The sequence below is a fragment of the Xiphophorus maculatus genome, chromosome 7 (assembly GCF_002775205.1).
Source record: "Xiphophorus maculatus strain JP 163 A chromosome 7, X_maculatus-5.0-male, whole genome shotgun sequence".
NCBI classification, from domain to species: domain Eukaryota; kingdom Metazoa; phylum Chordata; class Actinopteri; order Cyprinodontiformes; family Poeciliidae; genus Xiphophorus; species Xiphophorus maculatus.
The window spans coordinates 4,292,936-4,311,734 of NC_036449.1; the positions used below are offsets into that span (position 1 = coordinate 4,292,936).

General features: G+C 40.3%; 2 protein-coding genes across 4 annotated transcripts; one reads left to right on the top strand and one right to left on the bottom strand.

Annotated features, from left to right (window-relative positions):
- Positions 1–1,647: 1,647 nt before the first annotated feature.
- nup35 (nucleoporin 35) lies at positions 1,648–6,930 on the bottom strand. Its single transcript, XM_023337443.1, has 9 exons — positions 6,643–6,930; positions 4,855–5,022; positions 4,641–4,777; positions 3,806–3,863; positions 3,620–3,728; positions 3,381–3,450; positions 3,163–3,291; positions 2,952–3,080; positions 1,648–1,898 (listed from the first exon to the last, which is right to left on the bottom strand). Exons 1-9 carry the CDS (start codon positions 6,653–6,655, stop codon positions 1,821–1,823), a joined length of 891 nt encoding a protein of 296 aa, XP_023193211.1. The 5' UTR covers positions 6,656–6,930; the 3' UTR covers positions 1,648–1,820.
- A 6-nt stretch (positions 6,931–6,936) lies between these two features.
- Positions 6,937–18,395, top strand: dnajc10 (DnaJ heat shock protein family (Hsp40) member C10). 3 transcript variants are annotated; one of them, XM_023337444.1, is made up of 25 exons: positions 6,937–6,990; positions 8,859–9,101; positions 9,195–9,357; positions 9,476–9,526; positions 9,659–9,741; positions 10,494–10,625; positions 11,581–11,674; positions 12,015–12,092; positions 12,224–12,267; positions 13,046–13,111; positions 13,195–13,260; positions 13,363–13,452; positions 13,537–13,644; positions 13,713–13,827; positions 13,941–14,068; positions 14,741–14,857; positions 14,934–15,035; positions 15,127–15,187; positions 15,361–15,455; positions 16,382–16,515; positions 16,602–16,655; positions 16,828–16,975; positions 17,177–17,299; positions 17,393–17,500; positions 17,588–18,395. In XM_023337444.1, exons 1-25 carry the CDS (start codon positions 6,949–6,951, stop codon positions 17,597–17,599), a joined length of 2,457 nt encoding a protein of 818 aa, XP_023193212.1. In that variant the 5' UTR covers positions 6,937–6,948; the 3' UTR covers positions 17,600–18,395. The 3 variants fall into 3 exon arrangements, with proteins under 3 accessions (XP_023193212.1, XP_023193213.1, XP_023193216.1); XM_023337445.1 differs by lacking the exon at positions 6,937–6,990 and adding an exon at positions 7,757–7,828; XM_023337448.1 differs by lacking the exon at positions 6,937–6,990 and adding an exon at positions 7,796–7,866.
- The last annotated feature ends 404 nt before the right edge of the window (positions 18,396–18,799 follow it).

The following is an 18,799-nucleotide window of genomic DNA, read 5'->3' on the forward strand; positions in this document are numbered from 1 at the left end:
TGGACGGTTTTCTAATCACTGATAGATCTCAGCTGGCGTCTTGGCCTACTCCCCCTTTTTTTTGCGAGCGTTCAATACTTTTTCCTGGTGTCATTTCACATTATTACGCGTAACTTTATTTCTGAAATTATTTGTTATGGTTTCTTTCTATTACTTGGGTTGTAATGTTCCTACTTTAGAAATTGGTTTGCCATGAAAACCATGGCCCAGCTCCGAAAACGTGTCACAACCGCAAAACCATCAAAACATATATCCATCCGCTCACACAGACATGCCTGATGAGGACAACATCAATCAGAGAAGAAGACAAGAGGCTTGTGGTAACTCTGGAGGAGCTGTAGAGATCCATTACTCAGATGTAACGCTTTAAGACGTAAAGGCACGAGATTAAGCCACTTCCACACTGTGAGCAGATTCATCAGCGAGCTGCGACTCACCTTCTGTTAGTCATTCATCCAAACAACAACATGTGCCTGTATAAACAGTTGGAGCACAAAGGAGCGCTTCCCTGTGAGAAAAATGTTGCTCAACTTGCTATGAAAGCTAACAGAGGGTGTGATGCCAGCTCGTTTGCTTTATAATCTTCAGTTTTTTCTTAAATTTAAATATTTATTTTCAGCTATTTCTCTAAGAACCTCATTTATCCCGTGTGAAAATACTTTCCTAAGTTCCTTTCCGAGGATGTCTTCTTATATGTAGCTCTCTGGTTTTCTTAACCGCCTGGAGAACGTGTCATAAAGTTTATAGCGCCATCTACTGGACACATCACTCTTTCTAATTAAAAGGAGAATCTGCTACACCCGCTTTTCTTTGCAGGGACTTTTTTTTTTTTTTAGTTGTTTTGAACGATTTATTGTTCTCCCGCCTTGAATTGCACCGTTGGCTAAAAACACATAATCACTGCAGCACCACTTTAGACCTTTATATACTAAAATTTAGAATTTTAGCTCACCCCATCCCCCAAAAAAAGAAAAATAAAATACATAGATAACTGTGATTATGTCGTGAAAGTATAAGCAAGGGAAATTTATTTGTGCAACACATTTGGTGTACAAGACTATTCAAGATGCTTTACGGAAAAATCAAGAGTAAGAGATTAAAAATCTATTAAAAATAAGTAAAAAGCAAGAAGGAAATAATTGACTAACTGAATTAGAAAAGAATGTGGATATAATAATAATAATTAAAAAAGCAGATAAAATGTGTCATATAATATGTGACAGGTAGTCTTTGCCTTCCCCCAATGCAAACTGCAAAAATATACAGTTCAGTCAGAAACAACCAATCAGAGCCAGGAGGAGGGTCTAAGTTCTCCATTATACAGCCTAAAATATGTCAGAGTGAACCTGAGTTATTCTGAAATATGTGGACACCCTGTCCCGACACATGCCTGGTTACTCCCGGCAACAGACATGTTTTCCCTCAGCAGTTAGAATCTCTCCTTACCTGATAAAACCTGCATCATCATCACAAAAAGCAGATTTTTCTAGTTTTTAAATTCTAATCTTTCCATCTTATTTACATCCATGTATCCGTCTGTCCGTCCATCCCTTTGCCCGGTCATGTGGGGGCTGGTGTCCATCTCCAGCGGTCACCTTGACTGCGTTGCCACCTTGTGCCCAATTAAAATGAAATGACTCGACTGGATTAAAGAAAAGGACAAACTTTATTGAGAAAAAGACATTAAAAAAATCATGATAAAAAATAAGCAGACAGAGATTCTCCAACCGTCTCTCTCTCGCACACACACACACGCACACACACACACCCAAACACACTGTAGTGAATCCTGTCCTCTATCTGCGTATATTCCTCTCTCATCACCAGCCAAACATGTACTCCATTGCTTTGGAAACAAAGCTGTCGTCCTTCCTGGGCGTCTGTCTGTCCGTCACCACCTGAGCGTGGACAGATGTACACAGATGTTCAAGCTGAAGCGATTGAGAACGATTCTGCATGCAGAGACAGAAGCTGCGTTTCCACTACAAGTGTGCGCAAAACTTTGGTGTTTAACTAATGTCGAAAAACACAATTTTGGCGTGGCGGTGTTTCCGTTAAATAAGAAATTAAATGAAAATCCCACATGAATATGCTTGCTCACGCAACAGATCGTTAAAACTGGACCATCGTCCTTTGCTGACCCAAGTGTTGATCATATGACTTGTGTGATGTGACAAAAGTGTTTCCATTGCAGCTTTGCAAAATACAATAATTTTGATATGGCCCAAAAATTTGACGGTGTAGTAGACAAAAACAAAGAAAGAAATAGATATAGATGGTAGTAAATTTCCTCCAAAATACTCAGAAATTTTGAACTAAGTTTTTTTTAGTTTTCTAGAAAGAAAACTAGGTTTTCTTATTTTTTTCAAGCAAATTTGCAAATTTTCAAACTCAGAAATTTCCACGTTTTTTTCTAGAAAATTTCTGAGACTAATCTTTTCATTTCGGAGTTCTTTCTAGCAAATTTTCGACTTTTCAAATTCAGAGATTTTCTTGTTTTTTGTAGATTTCTGAGACATTTTTGGCTGATATATACTCATCCTTTTTTTTTCTATGTATAATCAATCAATCACATTTTATTTGTATAGCACATTGTATAGCACAGCAAGGCATTTCAAAGTGCTTTACATCATATCAAACACAGAAACACAAAGTCATCAAGTGGGGGGTTCTTGCTTTTGCATCCATAAAAGGTTTTCCGGTTACACTGTTATATGGAACGAAATACCTATTGGTATTTTTATTCCCACTCACGCTCACAATCACGCAGTTTAAAATGATGTAAACAGTCTTTCAACGGGCTTCCGGCAATGGACAATGACCCTAATACACTGACATAGGAAAGCCACAAAACACATTTTCATTAAGCAAATTCATTTTCGTAATTCCAACTTGCGCAATTTTAAGGTGAATGGAAATGCAGACAGAGTGAGATGGAGATGTGAAGTCACCTGGTAGTCGCTGCCGGAGCTCCTGTAGGAGGCGCTGAGGGGCCGGATGGCGGACCGAGGGGTGGAGGGGAGAGCAGAGGAGGAGACGGAGAGGGGCGGAGAGACGGCTTCACTGCTCCCCATCACACTCTGGGAGAAACGATGAAGGGTCAAACCTCGAATTTAAGTGAAACAGAAACAGACGGCATGCTGGGTAACAGCAGGAACGCACCTTGTCTATACAGGGCTTAACTCCCACCATGATGGAATCTCCGAACACCTTCCCGTCTTTGGACAGGGCTTTCCTGGCCTGCAGTCTGGACTGGTACTGGAGGTGCATCCAGTTCCCAGGAGACGCCATCTGCCAACACATCACCAGTTTGTGTGTGTGCCAGTCAATCAGTTTGTAGCTGAGAGAAACCACTAAAACCAGTAACTAGCTGCTCTCACCGTGTGTTTGAGAATGTTTCCATACTGAGCGAACTGCAGCAGGATGTAGGACGCTGAGGCTGGAGGAAAACTGAAACACACATCAGTGACGTACTATACTGCTGCAGTCAAAGTGCTTTCATACTGTTTTTCTTTATGACCGTAACATGACCAAAAACGGTGTATATTAAAATATTTTCCAGTGATTTCTGCAAGCGACTGCAAAGCTAAAAGGCTAGAACGAGATCGAGTATGAATACCCAAAGACCGTGACCCAGGTCTGGTCCAGCTGGTCGTCAGATGACAGAGACTCCCCCTGACTGTAGAAAGGATCCACCTGCGCCGGAGAAAAGCACCCCTGCTGGAACACTGGACACAGGAAGCCGGGGTCAAGCCGGGGTTCACTTTATAATAACTGAGTCAGTGAGGGGTGTATCAGTACGCACCTGATCCTGGAGTGGAGGCCTGGCGTGCCGAGAGGGGAGACTGCATGACCGGAAAAGACTGAAACGAAACAGAGACCCAATGTTGACATTTATGCCATTTATGTCTTAAGAATTCAGACACCAGCTATGTTTGCATTACAAATTTGTGCAAGTCTTTGTTGATATTCTGCTAATGTTGAAAAAACACAATTTTGTAAAAATTCATATTAAAATCACCTGTGAAGATGCTTGTTCATGCAACAAGTCAGTAAAAATCATGGCAGCAACAGATGTAAACTTTGTACAAAAAACCCAACAACAAACTACAAAGACGACCACTTCCTGTTGTCTTCTTTGTGGTTTTCACTAGTAACAGTCAGATCAGCACTGCTTGACTGGTGTGAAGCGGAAAAAGTCTTTCCATTGCATTTTTTTTGGCCACTAGAGCACTTTATTTGAAAGTGCTAAGACCGAAAAGGTGGTAAAGAGAAATGGAAGACATGCGGTAAAGATCACCAGGCCGGGAATCGAACCTGCGATTGCCACGTCGAGGACTAAGCCTCCTTATGTGAGTTGTGCTTAACCTCTGCGCCACCACAGCACACCCTCTGTTTCGAAAAACCACCTCATGTAGCCCCCTCTTTTAAAACACAATACTTTTCTAAATTGGTTATTTAGAAAAGAATGTGTTTCCATTTTGTTTCCATTAAGCAAATTTCAATTTGCGCATTACTATGATTAATGGAAACGCAGCTGATCTTAGATTAGCCAAATTAAAGCCTTTTTTGCTAACTGCTCTGTTTCAGTTCACCTGGATGTCTCGTCGTCCTACTCTTTTACCTGGCTGCGTACAAACCTGCTTGAGTGCACTGAGCGGCGTTCCCATGGTGACCAGGTCGTCGTAGATGCTGCGGACAGGGGGAGCTCCGCTCTTATCTTTTGGCGTGGGGACGACAGGTTGCGGGGCTGAACCTCCTCCACTACTGGCGCTTCCTGAAACAAACCTCCAGATTAACACACAGCCTACCCACCACGACAACAACAGCAACATCCAGCTTTGTTCTGCTGACCTCGACTTGCACTCAGGCTCTCTGCGAGGGGCGAGGTCAGGCTGAAAGGGCGTGGCTGTGGGGTGGCCGGTGCCGGCAGGTCACCCATGAGGAAACCGGGGAGAAACTGAGCTCCGGAGGTCGGCTTTGGCGAGGTGGGAGAACCCAGAGTCATCGGTTCAGAGCCCACTGGAAGACAGCGACAGCAGGATGATTACCAAGGGTTATATTCCACAGGAATCTTTCATGTTTTGTAATAATGCAACTTCAGTGTATAGGGTTGAAGTTTAACTTGGTAGGCCACAGAGTTGGGTAATAACTATTTACATTTACAGTCTGAGTGTAACAGGTAAATCTTTATGGATGCAAACTCGACTAAAAACCCACCTGTTTAGGATTGTATTTGAAACGTAATCAATTACAAATTTATTGATGGAACTTGACTTAATGTCGTGTTTTGATTGTTGATTCTATGTTGCTTTGTGTTTCTGTGTTTGATATGATGTAAAGCACTTTGAAATGCCTTGCTGCTGAAATGTGCCATACAAATAAAACTTGATTGATTGATTGATTTACTCACGTTTAGTAATTCAGTAACTGTTTTGAAGAAAAAAAAAAATCTACTTTTAGGAGTATTTTTACTACCCTGAACTTTTTACTTGAGTAATTTTATTATGAAGTATCACCACTCTGACTTGAGTGAAATTTCTGCATTCTCTACCAACTGAATGGAAAAACAAAAATTCACCCAATTTTTGTTAAAGTTCTTAATGGAAGAAACTGATTTGGAAACGTTCTCTGTTGCCTGATTTTCTTATTTTTATTATTACTTATATGAATTATTTTTATACTTAAAATACAAAAATTTCCACTCAACTTCATATTTTGGTCTGTCTAATTAAGTAATTTTTAAATATTAAATGATTGATCATTTCATCACTTGCTCTTCTTGAGTAGACTTTTTTGTCAAATGCTTTTACTCTTACTTGAGTGACTTCTTGGACGGCTACTTTTTAATCTTACTTGAGTAAAAACATGTTGAAGTTGTTCTACTCTTACTTGAGTATAGTTTTTAGGTACTCCACCTACCTCTAGTAGGCCAACACAAGCACTGTGAAAATGTTTGTAGTCACAAAAAGGAGTGTTTGTATAAATCTTTACGCAAACACACATTTGAAAAGTCACACATGCATTTGTATGCTGCCCCCTTCACTCTGTTGTCTCTAAATGAAATCCAGGGCAACCACAAGTCTGAAGCAGGGTTAAGTCATGAGGAAAGACGTAATGACCCTCATTCACGCTTTGTTGTAAGTCATTTAAAGAACAGAGCAAACATGTGGAAGGTGATCTGGTTACATTAGACCAAAACCAAGTCATAATGGCCTAATCAAAGACCAAATTCCAACTGAGCATGTCCAGACATGAGTGCTTTTGAAAGCAAATGTAGGAAACCAATCAGACTCACTTATAGACGGTAGAACCAAACACTTGAAGACTTCAGCTAATGATGGTTCCACACAGAGTAAAGTACTGACGTAGGGGGCTCAATATTATATACTCACCTCACTTAAGGAAGTCAGTAACATTTCTAACCACCACCGAGTTATTTTAAAGCTAAATATATTGCGCGGAATGATCACAATTACGGTAGAGAGCAAAAATATCCCAAACGAACGAGTGATGGTTAACTGGGCGTTTCAAAGCAAGACATAAAGCTACGTTCAGTGTTCTTGAGCACACAACATTAAGTGAAAAACCACTTTAACACTAGCAGAGCGCGCGATGAAGATTGTACAAAAGTTACAGTACCTTGTAACTCCATTTTCTTCTTTTTCTACAGCCGCGAGTTTCAAAAGTAGGAAGTGACGAAAGGGGGAAAAATAGGCCAGTGGCAAACAAACTCAGCCGGCAGAGCTGGCCCTTCACTAACTGTAACTTCCTGTTGTTGTCACACAAACCTCTGATGGGTTCTTTTTATTAAATGGTCTAATGTGGAGAAGTTGAGCGGGTTAATGCCCGCTTTTTGAGGGAACCACAGTTTGTTCACGGAGGGCTGAAATTATTGATGGAGTGAGCTGGTGGTTCGCCTACAGAAAGTTCCGGCGCATGTAACTGATGTCATCGGTGAGACGTTCAAGTGCATCGTTTCCGGGCACAGTAAGATATAGTAATTCTTTCCGAATTAATCATATGTAAAGTAATAATAATAATACAAAACTAAAGTACTCATATAATATATGTTCTACCTGTTTGAATATGTTGGCTTTTAAGCTAAAAGCAGAAATAAATCTTAAAGACTTTCAAAGTCCATTTGCGGTTGAAAAATTGTGATTATGTTAGTTGCCCATGGTATTTAAACCACCTGGCAAACATGACAAAAAGCACTTAACTTTCATCTTCCTCGTTTGGAATAAATCTGGACAAGATGTTTGGACTACAACCAAACATCAATCATTTTCTGGCCATGGGTTTGAAACACAATTAAAAAAATAATTTATTGTAAAAATGTCTTTAATTTCTAATTTAGACAGACATAATTACTTAATGGGTGTATGCTTCGTTGAGTGTCAGATAAATCAGAATTTAAGGTAAAATGTTTTCCAAATCTGAAATTATAAACGGCACAATTTTCGAATGCGCCATACTTTACGTCATCTTCATGTGGTTGCGGAGCGTCAAATTTCATCAAATATTCGAGCTAGCTTCCGTGAGTTTAAAGGTTCTCGTGTCAAAATAAAAGTTCAAATTCAGCCGTGCCTATTTGGAAACGCTCCCGCCATTTCTTTTACTGGCTCTTAGATGGGAAGCAACGAACTATGAACTGAACGACGCAGTCACGACTTTGTTTTAAACGTTTCGGTTATCCACAAGACTTTATTTTGAATGAAAAGAGACGGAAGTTGCCCCGTTAGCGTGAACAACTTGATACCGGCATGAGCCGGATGCTGATGCGGATCTTCATCTGCAGGCTGGAAGGTGTTGAATCTCCTCGGAGGTAACAAAGCTTTGGTTTTATTCACGTAAAAAAAACAGGTTTGTAAGCATTAGAGGAAATATTCGCTTTAACCACAATTCCGCACCGTCTGTACCTGTCTGTAGCGGTTAACAGGATATTAAGATAATAAGCAGTTCTTGGTCCAGTTAGCTTAGCTTAGCCTTTTAAAGAAGGCTTTTTATTCTGTGAAAATAACGCTTTTCAGAAAGTTGATACATTTATTGTCCTCAACAAAAGTTTGAATTTAAACTGGGTCGAAATGAATAGTCGTTATAACTGCATTTTCTTTCTATAACTTGTTACTGGTCAAGTAGCGAATGTACTGGAATGTTTTATTCTTGTGCGAGTAATTTTATTAGGTGGAGATTTATAGTTTTCATTTAGCTGTGAGCGATGTTTATGATTAAAAGAAACGTTGTTTGCCTTTTTGTGATGTAGAATTCGGTGTATTTTCTTCAGTTAGGAAGCTGAAAGTTGTAAAGTTTGTCTTTAAAAAATGGGGCGTACAGTTTCTGGTGGGCAACAGATACTTTTGGTATCCAACCAAGTCATGTTCACAAACCACTACTGTAAAGAATGGCTGCAGAAAGTAAATGAAATTTTCTGAAAACACTAAATATATGTGATAATGTCACTCAAAAACTCACGGAAGGCGAGGTAGATTATATCTCTTGTCTAATTTCACATTTTTCTGTCGTGGGCACGAGAAACCAACTTTATTTATTTTTTTTCCACCCATGTTGTTCAGCCAAAAACGCAAGTCAAATATTAATACTACACATGTCCGTGGCGGCAGTCCTTTGTTGAAAACCAGTTTTAATTATATCCACTTCCAGTTGAATCCTATTAGCAAAAAATATCTTGATAATTCTCAAGACATTTCGAAAAAAAATCCTTTGGACTAGTGAGACTAAAGTGGATCTGCTTGGAGGGTTTATACATTATAGAAGAATATCATATAGTCATGCGGTGGTGGTAGAATGTTGACACCTGTATGACGGAAATTAATATTGAGGATATTCTCCTTCAGTACCAGGTTCTAGGGGTTACAGTAGAAGGACCAGAGATGGGGCCCAGAGTCGTCCACAGGGTCTTAAGGCCTGTTATCCTCACGCTGTCGCTGGTTTTCGTCTTTGCCATCTTGCTGGCGGCGGTTTGTGCTAAGGAGTCGGACTACTACGAGCTGCTGGGGGTCAGCAGGGAAGCGACGACAAGAGAGATCCGACAGGCGTTCAAGAAGCTGGCGCTCACCATGCATCCCGACAAAAACCCTGTGAGTCACAGACAGGAAAAGCCAAAAATCTCAAACATTTTTGGTAGATTAGAGTCTGCTTGTCATCGTTAATGCTGACCAACGATTGCTTAGGGTGACTCCTCGGCTCACGAGAAGTTCCTGAAGGTGAATCGGGCGTATGAAGTGCTGAAAGATGAAGACTTGAGAAAGAAATATGATAAATATGGAGAAAAGGGATTGGACGAGCAGCAGGGAGGACGCTACGAGAGCTGGAACTTCTACCGCTACGACTTTGGTAAGACTCCCATCTACATTTACCAGCACTTTAAATAGTTTTTGTTCTAAACCACCAACTCCTCCTATCATGATGTTTGTATGGTATTGCGACTAATGTATCGGTCTGTCTGTTACAGGTATCTACGATGATGATCTGGAGATTATCACTTTGGACAGCGGCGACTTTGGTAAGGTTTTAACAAAAAAAGCAACAACGAAAAGCAGTAAATGAGGAAGTAAACTGTTGCAAGTAAAGTGGTGAGAACTGCCAGCATGTGGGTTAAAAATGGTGAGTAAACTTCTATGCGCTTGTGTTCTAGAAGCAGCAGTGAACTCTGGAGAAATCTGGTTTGTCAACTTCTACTTCCCACGATGCTCGCACTGCCACCAGCTGGCTCCAACGGTAATAAAACACCAACACAAATAGACACACTAAACACGCCTCTGGAGTCTTGGGGAAATTCAGGTGTGTTGTCTGCTGTTTCTGAACACACTTGAATTTCTAGCTGACTCTTGTTAAAAAAAAAGAAACAAACAAACAAGAAAATGCTGATTTTGGGATTAAAAATCTGTTTACTTGCCACATTTTCATGATGCTACAAGTTTGCCACCTTTAGTGGTTTCGATCGGTGCACTTGTTTTGGGCTAAAGAAAGTAGAATTTACATTGTTATAAAGAAAAATGTTTAATTTGCTGTGACATCACAGTTTTGTTTTATTTATTTTTGGTACATATCTATCAACAGACAATCTGGGGATGAAAGCTCCGCCACTATATGGTCAAGCAATTATTAGCAGAATTCACGTAAACCAAACCAAGACCTAGGTTTGTAGACAGACCAGAGTTAGGCTTTTTGGTCCACGTCAGACTTTGATTGCACATTCACACCTCCCCCAAACAAACCAAACTTTGTAGTGAGTTTTATTAAAGGAGACTAAACAGGGAATGCGCCCTGAGTGTGTATGCAATAAGCCTTTGATGAATCTCCAAATATCGGTGGTGGCTGACTTGGCTCAAGTTCAGGGTTCATATACTACAGCTGGATTTCTAACGAAACACAAGGCAGATATGCTGTGTTTGTAAACTTAATCATTAAGTAAATCTTTCTTTCGTCAAACTCTTAACATTGTTTTCTATATTCTGTATGTGACGCAGTGGAGGGAGTTTGCCAAGGAGATGGACGGAGTCATCCGGATTGGAGCGGTGAACTGTGGAGACAACAACCATCTGTGCAGGAGGAAAGGCATCAACAGCTATCCCAGCCTGTACATCTATAGAGCAGGACAGGTCTGTTTTATATATGCTTATTTATACTACTACCATACTCAATATTGTAAATTATTTACAATATTTTACAATATATTGTAAAAAGGAGATGTGCAAGATTTACAGTGTACTTGTAAATCTTTATCAGTCATCCACAACTTCCCTTTTTGCAGGGAGTGTGAATACGATGCAACAAAAGCTGCGTTTCCATCACAAATGTGCGCAAAACTTTGTCAATATTCCATTTATGTCAAAGAAGCACAATTTCAAATTTGTGGTGTTTCCAGTGCAATTAAAATCACGCGTGATTTTGTTCACGCTATTAACAAAAAACATGTTGTACCACGATCCTCCGACCACTCCCGGTCATCTTTCTTGTCTTTCCCGCTAGTAGTAACATCCTAAAGAAGTGTTCCCATCACAGTTTTGCATAATAAATAAACCAATTTTATTTGGCCAACAAACCTCCTTATCTTAGTGCCAAAACTTTTTCAATTCAGTTCAAAGTTCAATTAAAAAATGCCTTATTGATCCCAAAGGGAATTTAAATGTCATTGTAACTTATATTAATTAAATTAAAAATGCTATCAAACGATGAAAGTTTTTTACGAAATTGACGTGTGTCCATTAAACTTAATTTATTTTCGGTATATCAAGTTGCTCATTTATATGGTCAATGAAAGCGTGACTACAGAGGCACATTTCTTTAAGCCACTTCTCAATCAAAACCAAAAAAGTCAGAACATGCCATTCAAGTATAGTTCAAGTAATGTTTGTTTTTATTGTTTCAAAGCAGCTGGTTATAATGTCCCAATAAAATCACCAGCTTTCAGACGGCCTCTGGGAAGACGCCACATTGCTGATTTGTGAATCTCCAGATCAGAGTTGCTTCTCACTGACATGCACCACAAGCAGAGCTCATCCTATAGGATGAGGCTGGTCATCCAGCCTCTGATCCATCTGTGTGTTCCTGCAGAGGCCGGAGAAATTCACGGGGGAGAGGAACAGAGACAACCTGGTTCGCTTCTCCATGCAGTTCATCACTACAACAGTCACTGAGCTGTGGCAGGGTGAGCTCATCCTTCATCCATTTTCAGACCAAACATTTCAAATCTGCCAACTTTTCTGTCAACCATCCATTAATAACACAATATGCATCTTTATTGTAAATTCTATACTGCTTTCGTTTAGTAAGTTGCACGCAGGTTTTCTGTTTTGTTGTTCTAAGATGAACTGGCCAGAATTTTGTGGCTTTGAATTTCTGGCTTTTGAAACGTTTTGACCTGCTGATGTCAGCTTTAACCCTTCTCTCTTAATTCACAGATTGTTTCTTTGATTTCAAACCACTTCTGTACACACCTTGGAAGGAGTTTCTTTCTGTTCACCCGCTTATTCCCTCTTCCTCTCCAGGCAATGTGTTCACTGAGATAGAGAACGCGTTCTCGTCAGGACTCGGCTGGCTTATCACCTTCTGCTCTGATACTGGAGGTAACATGGACTTTACTGGACACAGCTGTCAATGCAAAATATTAGGCTAATAACACACACACATATGCACTCCTGTCATCAAAAATGTCATTAATAACTTTGTAAATTCCTGCTCTACATGTCTTTCTCAGATTGTTTGGAGCCCAGGACACGACAGAAGCTTGCCGGAATGTTGGTGAGAAAAAAGCTGAATTGGCTAGATTTTAACGTCATCAGCCGAAAAAAAGGAGACACAACAAAACAGTCAGCCTGGGGTATATTCAAATTCTTGAATTGGTCATTGTTTTAAACCTGCAGACAAGTAATGTTAGGTTACCTTGATAAGCAGTCATAACAGTGTGTTTCAGTCGGACATAAGCCATCTTTTTGAAATGATTAAAAAACATAGTTTTATTCATCAAGCAACCTCTCTTCCTAGTACAACCACACATTTGTATCATTTTGCATTATTTGACATTATTCCAACAAGTGTACATGAAGTTGTTTCATTTGAGGAGGTGTTCTATGATACTTGAGCTCTATAAAGTCCCCTCCTGACTAATTTCACCACCAAATTAATCATTTATTGTGGTCTTGGAATATTTTCTAAATCCCCTCTACAGTACTAATCACCCACACAGCTGTAATAACTGTGCCGACTCGAGATCATTTCTCTTTAAGTTCAAAGATAATAACTTCAGTTTTGTTTCTATTCAGCTGGAGGAAGTTAACACACATACACACATTAATTTACTCTAAGCAAGTCGGTGCTTGGATGGGTTCGGAGTCACCTGCTGACATCGCAATGTAGAGCTGCGCATCATCTGCGTAGTTCACTAATCTCATTTCTTGTTAGAACCAGAGCTTGCAGGAGCATGTAGATATTAAATAGAGATCCAAGGATTGAACCTTGTGGCACCCCATGAAAATCTTTGCAGAGATCTGTGGTCTGAGTGACGGTTGTTTGCGTTTAGGACGGTCTTGTTAAGGTGGGATGGATGGACTGCACTACACAGCAACAGCTCTGCGACAGTTTTCAAGTAAGACATACCGCTGACGTGAAGTAAATGTTGTTTCTTACGGTTCGTGTAGTTGATTTTTTTTTTTAATTCTTCCATTTCAGGTGACAAGTGGAGCCACTGCTTTGTTCCCTCCTGGAAGTTCTCTGGAAAAGCAAGGCAGCGTACTGGTATGATAGGACATGCTAGTATCTGACTGAAGTATTGTTGGAAATGCAGTGAGTCATACTTTGGTTCATGTCGATGATTCTGTTCATGTTCATGTAATTTAGTGGCTGAAGACTTTGGATAGCAGGGAGATCTACAATCAGGTCATTAATCATCTGCCTGATCTGGAACTGCTGACGAGTGACAGTTTCAAGGTAGAAACACAACACAAGAGCAGCTGCGTAATCAGATTTTATTTTTTTACTGTACAGTAAATGTTGAAATGTAACTATTTGCAGAAGAAACTGGCCCATCATCGCTGGTTGATCAGTTTTATGTTCAGTGGCCGATCAGCCTCCAGCGAATACAAGAAGCTTCAAGCTTTACTTCGAAACGATCACATACAGGTAAGCGGCCTTTCTGCTTAGCTTCTAGTCTCAGCCTGACGGTCCCAACCGGCCGTTTGTCTGTCCAGGTCGGCAGAGTGGACTGTGTCGCAGACTCTGAGCTGTGTCAGACTCTGTACATCCACAAACCCTGTGTGGCCGTTTTTAAAGGACTGGGAATCCACGACTTTGAGATCCACCATGGTCAGTACCGCAGCTCTTTTATTTAATCCTATTACTGCCCGTTTGCCTCTTTCAATGCAGTCAGTTTGTTTCAGAGTGTCTGAATGTCCGTGGTGTCCTGTGTCCGTATGCAGGGAAAGACGTATTGTACAACATCGTAGGTTTTGCGAGGGACAGCGTTCGCGCTCATGTGACAACGCTAAGGCCAGACAACTTCCCCTCCAACAGGAAGGAGCCCTGGCTCGTTGACTTCTTTGCTCCGGTTTGTAAAACCTTCTGGAACTGCAGACTGAAATCATTTCTGTTTGTTAAATGCCAAAAAATAATGAGATAGGAAATATTTTTAGGGAGTTTATTGTACTTTGATCAAATTCAGATTTATTTAAGGGGTAATATTATATGCAGTTGACTTCTTAGTTAGTTCTTGAACAGGGATTGAAAATTATGTAAAATAAAAATTGAAGCAACATTTAAAGACCCAAGCTTCCAAAGGAGACTGCAAAGATCCCGTTGTAGAAGAACAACAAACTCAATGTTTTGGAGAGGACAACACAAAACCTTGATCTCAGTTCCATAGAAAATGTGTGTTTGATCAAGGCAGCCCACAGACCTGATCAAACCCATTCTTGATCCATTCCTCCAGTTCTGTCAGGAGGAACGGGCCAGAACTCTACGGAACTATTGTGATAATCTTAAGGAAGGAAACCCAAATCGTTTGGCCCAAGCCTTGCATTTAAATGGCAATTCTTCAAAAATACTAAGGAAATCTAATATTAATATTTATTATTTTCAGTAGACCTGGTTGGGAAAACAAATTGATAATTTGTGTTATAATATATTTCTAGATTTTTATATAATCTTGGAGATTTTTAAAACCGTTTCAAAATAGTTTCTACACAATTTGGTGGCTTAAAAATATTCATCTTGGTTGCAGTGGTGCCCTCCATGTCGAGCCTTGCTTCCTGAACTGAGAAAAGCTTCCATCCAGTTGGCTGGACAGATGAAGTTTGGCACCTTGGACTGCACCATCCACCATGACTTGTGCTCCACGGTAGAGTCAGACCCTCTGGGTGTTTTGTGCTGAGGGATCAATCTGTTGGTCATCCGTTACCCTCTTTGTGTTTCAGTATAACATCCAGGCGTATCCCACCACGGTCATCTTTAACGGTTCCTCCATGCACGAATACGAAGGACACCACTCAGCGGACGGCATCCTGGAGTTCATACAGGTCATATTTAACTTTCCATTGGGTTCCGTGTTGGTTTTTACTTTTATGAAAGTAACCAGAAAGGTGATTTCTTTTCTTTTTGCTTCTCCAGGATCTGGTCAGCCCATCTGTGCTGGTCCTTGATCCCTCCAGCTTCACAGAGAAAGTTAAAGGTACAAACTTTAAATGAATGTAAGGAAAATTGTTCAGTCATATGGACAAGAGGGGCAAAATAATGTCTTTAACATTTTCAGATCCTCTTAAAACTCCTTCAGCATGCTCTGGTAGAAATGCATCAGTGTCAATTCAATGTAAGCTTTAACCATGTTGGGCGGTGGTGTTGCAGGCAGAGCTGCAGGGCAGACCTGGGCGGTGGACTTCTACGCTCCTTGGTGTGGTCCCTGTCAGGCCATGATGCCTGAGTGGAGACGCATGGCTCGGGTATGACGGCAAATACACAAATTCAAAAGGAGGTTAAAGGGATCAGTATTATGTAAAATTGGCTTTTTTGAGCTTCACATCTTATTACTCCCGCTTCAGAAACATCCCATGACTGTTGATTCTGTCATGCATGTTTGAGGAATCTTTTAATCTCCCGTGGCAACCATTATGCTGTGCAAATTGCCTGGTGGAACCTAGCTCCACCTTCAAGGACAAAGCTCCTCCTTAGAGCTGTAGTTCCCGTGCGACTCCCCCACTAAGCTCCTTCAGACTAGCTAGCAGCAATTAGCTAACATCTGGATAGCTGAGCTCATTATAGGAGCTACTTCTCAGTACAATGCTGGTAAAAACGTTGTTAAAGGGTTAATAGAGGAGCCATGTTGTGATGACTTCCTGAAGGCGCAGTTTCAGAAAGAGCAGGAGTTCTTAAAGAGACGATACACCCAATTTCAAGTCATTAAATTACAAAGTCAAATTTCTTTTAAGTAATTTTTGGTATTTACAACATTTTTATAACTGAAGTCAGAGGTTTTTTGTTTTCATTCACAAACTATTTTTACCGGTCAATTTTTGTGATGATACAAATCACATATGTTATTTAGGTGCATTTAATTTTAAATCTGTTTAATTAATATTGAACAAGTTGAACAGAGAATCCAGGTCCCACCACACATACAGAAGATGAACACAGAACTGTTTTCCACAGTGACAAAAGCCACTGACTGTGGCCCCAATAACTATGAACAATTCAATTGAACAGCTCCTCTTAAATGATGACATGTTCACATGTTCTAATGTTTTCTGGTCATTTGCATGATGATTAGTTAAAACAGCCGCTGATGGATGTGTGTTTCCCACCAGAGGAATCAGAGAGGAGAGAAAGTGCAGTGAAAGCTGTCTCTCCTTACTCTGTCTCTGTGTTGCAGATGGTTTCAGGTCAGATCCTGGTGGGTTCAGTGGACTGTCAGCGCTTCCAGACCTTCTGCCAGAGTCAGGGAGTGAGGGCGTACCCTGAAGTCCGCCTGTACACTGGGAACACCAGGCAGCCAGACCGCTTTACGTAAGTGACCACCGTGGAAGAATCAGCCTCAAATTCTTCTTCTGAAGAGAAGAGACAGAAGAACAGTGATCGGTTTCTCTCTGCAGGAGTTACAATGGCTGGAACAGAGACTCTCATTCTCTCAGAGCATGGGCTCTCAGGTAGCATCTTTATCCGGCTTGACTTCCTTCTTAACAACATGTTTTTCTTCCCATCTTCTGTTCTCTCTTTTTTGCTCTTTTAGGTATATTTCTGTATTCATATATTTTCTTCTACTACTTTCTTCTTCTCCTGCTTATTTTTGATATTAATGGAGTTAGGTGTTGTGTGTAGTTCTTTGCCCAGAGCATCGGTGGATCTGACTCCAGAGATGTTCAGATCCCAGGTTCTTTCGGGTCGGGATCACTGGGTTCTGGATTTTTACGCCCCTTGGTGTGGACCTTGCCAACACTTCGCCCCAGAGTTTGAGATCCTGGCTCGGGTGAGACACATTTATCAACAGTTCATCCCAAAATTATTCTTATCCTGAGAAGATTTAGATTAAAAATTAGTCGTTTGTTTCTGATAGGAAACCAGATATTACATTCAGTCTGGAGAAACATGTCGGTAAAATAAAACAAATGTGTGTGGTAACTTGACTCATAAATGTTGTTGAGCTTTTAAAGGTTCTCTGTGTTCTCAGATGGTTAAAGGGGAGGTCCGGGCTGGGAAGGTGGACTGTCAGGCTCACCATCAGATGTGTCAGTCAGCTGGAATCACCGCCTACCCAACGGTCCGATTTTACCCAAACCTGGGAACACGGAGGGTGAGGACACAGACACACCCAGCAGAGGGCGCCTGTGTTTTAACAGTTCTACTTTACAACTAGAACAATAATAGCCTGTACTTGTTATTATAGTATGAACACAGTGGGGAGCACATTAACAGCCGGGACGCAAACACAATCGCTGACATCATCAGACATCGGCTAGAGAAGCTGTCACCACGGTTACACAACACAGCAAAGGTAGCCATCTTCTCAGTTACAACTCAAAGCTTTAAGTGTCTCCTAAGGTAGAATCTGACTATTTTTCTGGCTCTGCTTGTTTTTTAGGACGAGCTCTGACAGACAAAGAGGTGCCATAGAAGACCAACAACCTGATTGGTCAGAGGAAGGAATGTATTTGGATTTGATTGGTTCGGTGAGTCAGCACTCCAAGAGTTGACAACAGATGAGACGGTCAAGTCACCGACTGATGCTCCTGTCTTGAATCAACTGAACTCTCTAGCCTTAATTTGATCTGCTTTTATTTTGTCTCCAATGTTTGTATTTACTCTATGAAGTAAACCTGTGAGACAGTATGGAATATTGTACATGTTACTGATACAGTTGCACACACAACCAAATGAGGACACACTACTGTACTGAAGTGTTCCTGAAGGAGCATTTTCAGAAATAACTTTATGTTAAAAATAACATTTTTGCAGCCCTATCTGTGGTTTCATTTGGTTTGTTTTAAACAAATATGTATATTTTTTTGTATAGATAAGCCAGACCTAAATGTGAACCGTTACCTTTTTTATGTGTCATTATATTTGATCTTGACTCTACTGGCTCTGTTGTTTTGATGGGGAATAAAAGTTCTGGATGCCAGCTTGTTAAAAAAGATATAAGTTGACAATTCCACTTATGATAATAGCAAATTGATATAAAAAAAAATACAAATTGAAACAAATAAAATATTCTTTTTTCAATGTTACACAAATTGTCTAGTTTTTGATGTACTTTTTTTACATTGACTTGCAAAAGTATGTACACCACTTAAACTTTTTACATTATAACCTCAACCTCAATGAGTCGTACAGTCTCTCACAACTCTCTGAACTTCCAGCAATAAAAAACCTGTTCAAGGTGCAACTGACAGAAAAATGTTATGATTTCATTTAATTGTGTGGCCCCTCTCTCCACCCTCAAATGCCGCCCTGGGAAACCGCCCATCTTTGGCTCGTATCAAAAATCACCATGGGTCTTATTGAACTTTTATATTACTTCCTGCAGTGCTGTGGCTGATCCATAGGACTGTCATTGAACATAATATGATGTTAAAAAAATAAAAGTTGCTTCTGCTTAGGACTGAAGCCATCAGGTTGGTGGCATTGATTTGTCATCAGATAACTTGTTTCAATTCCTGTCTCTAAAACGTTGAATAATAATCTGTAGACGCCAGTAGAATTTATTTGTTTAATCTGCAGTCAATAATAACAGACTATGTGTGGATTTTTCTTTGAAAAAAAAATTCTGATACTTTTCAAGCACAGTAAAGAT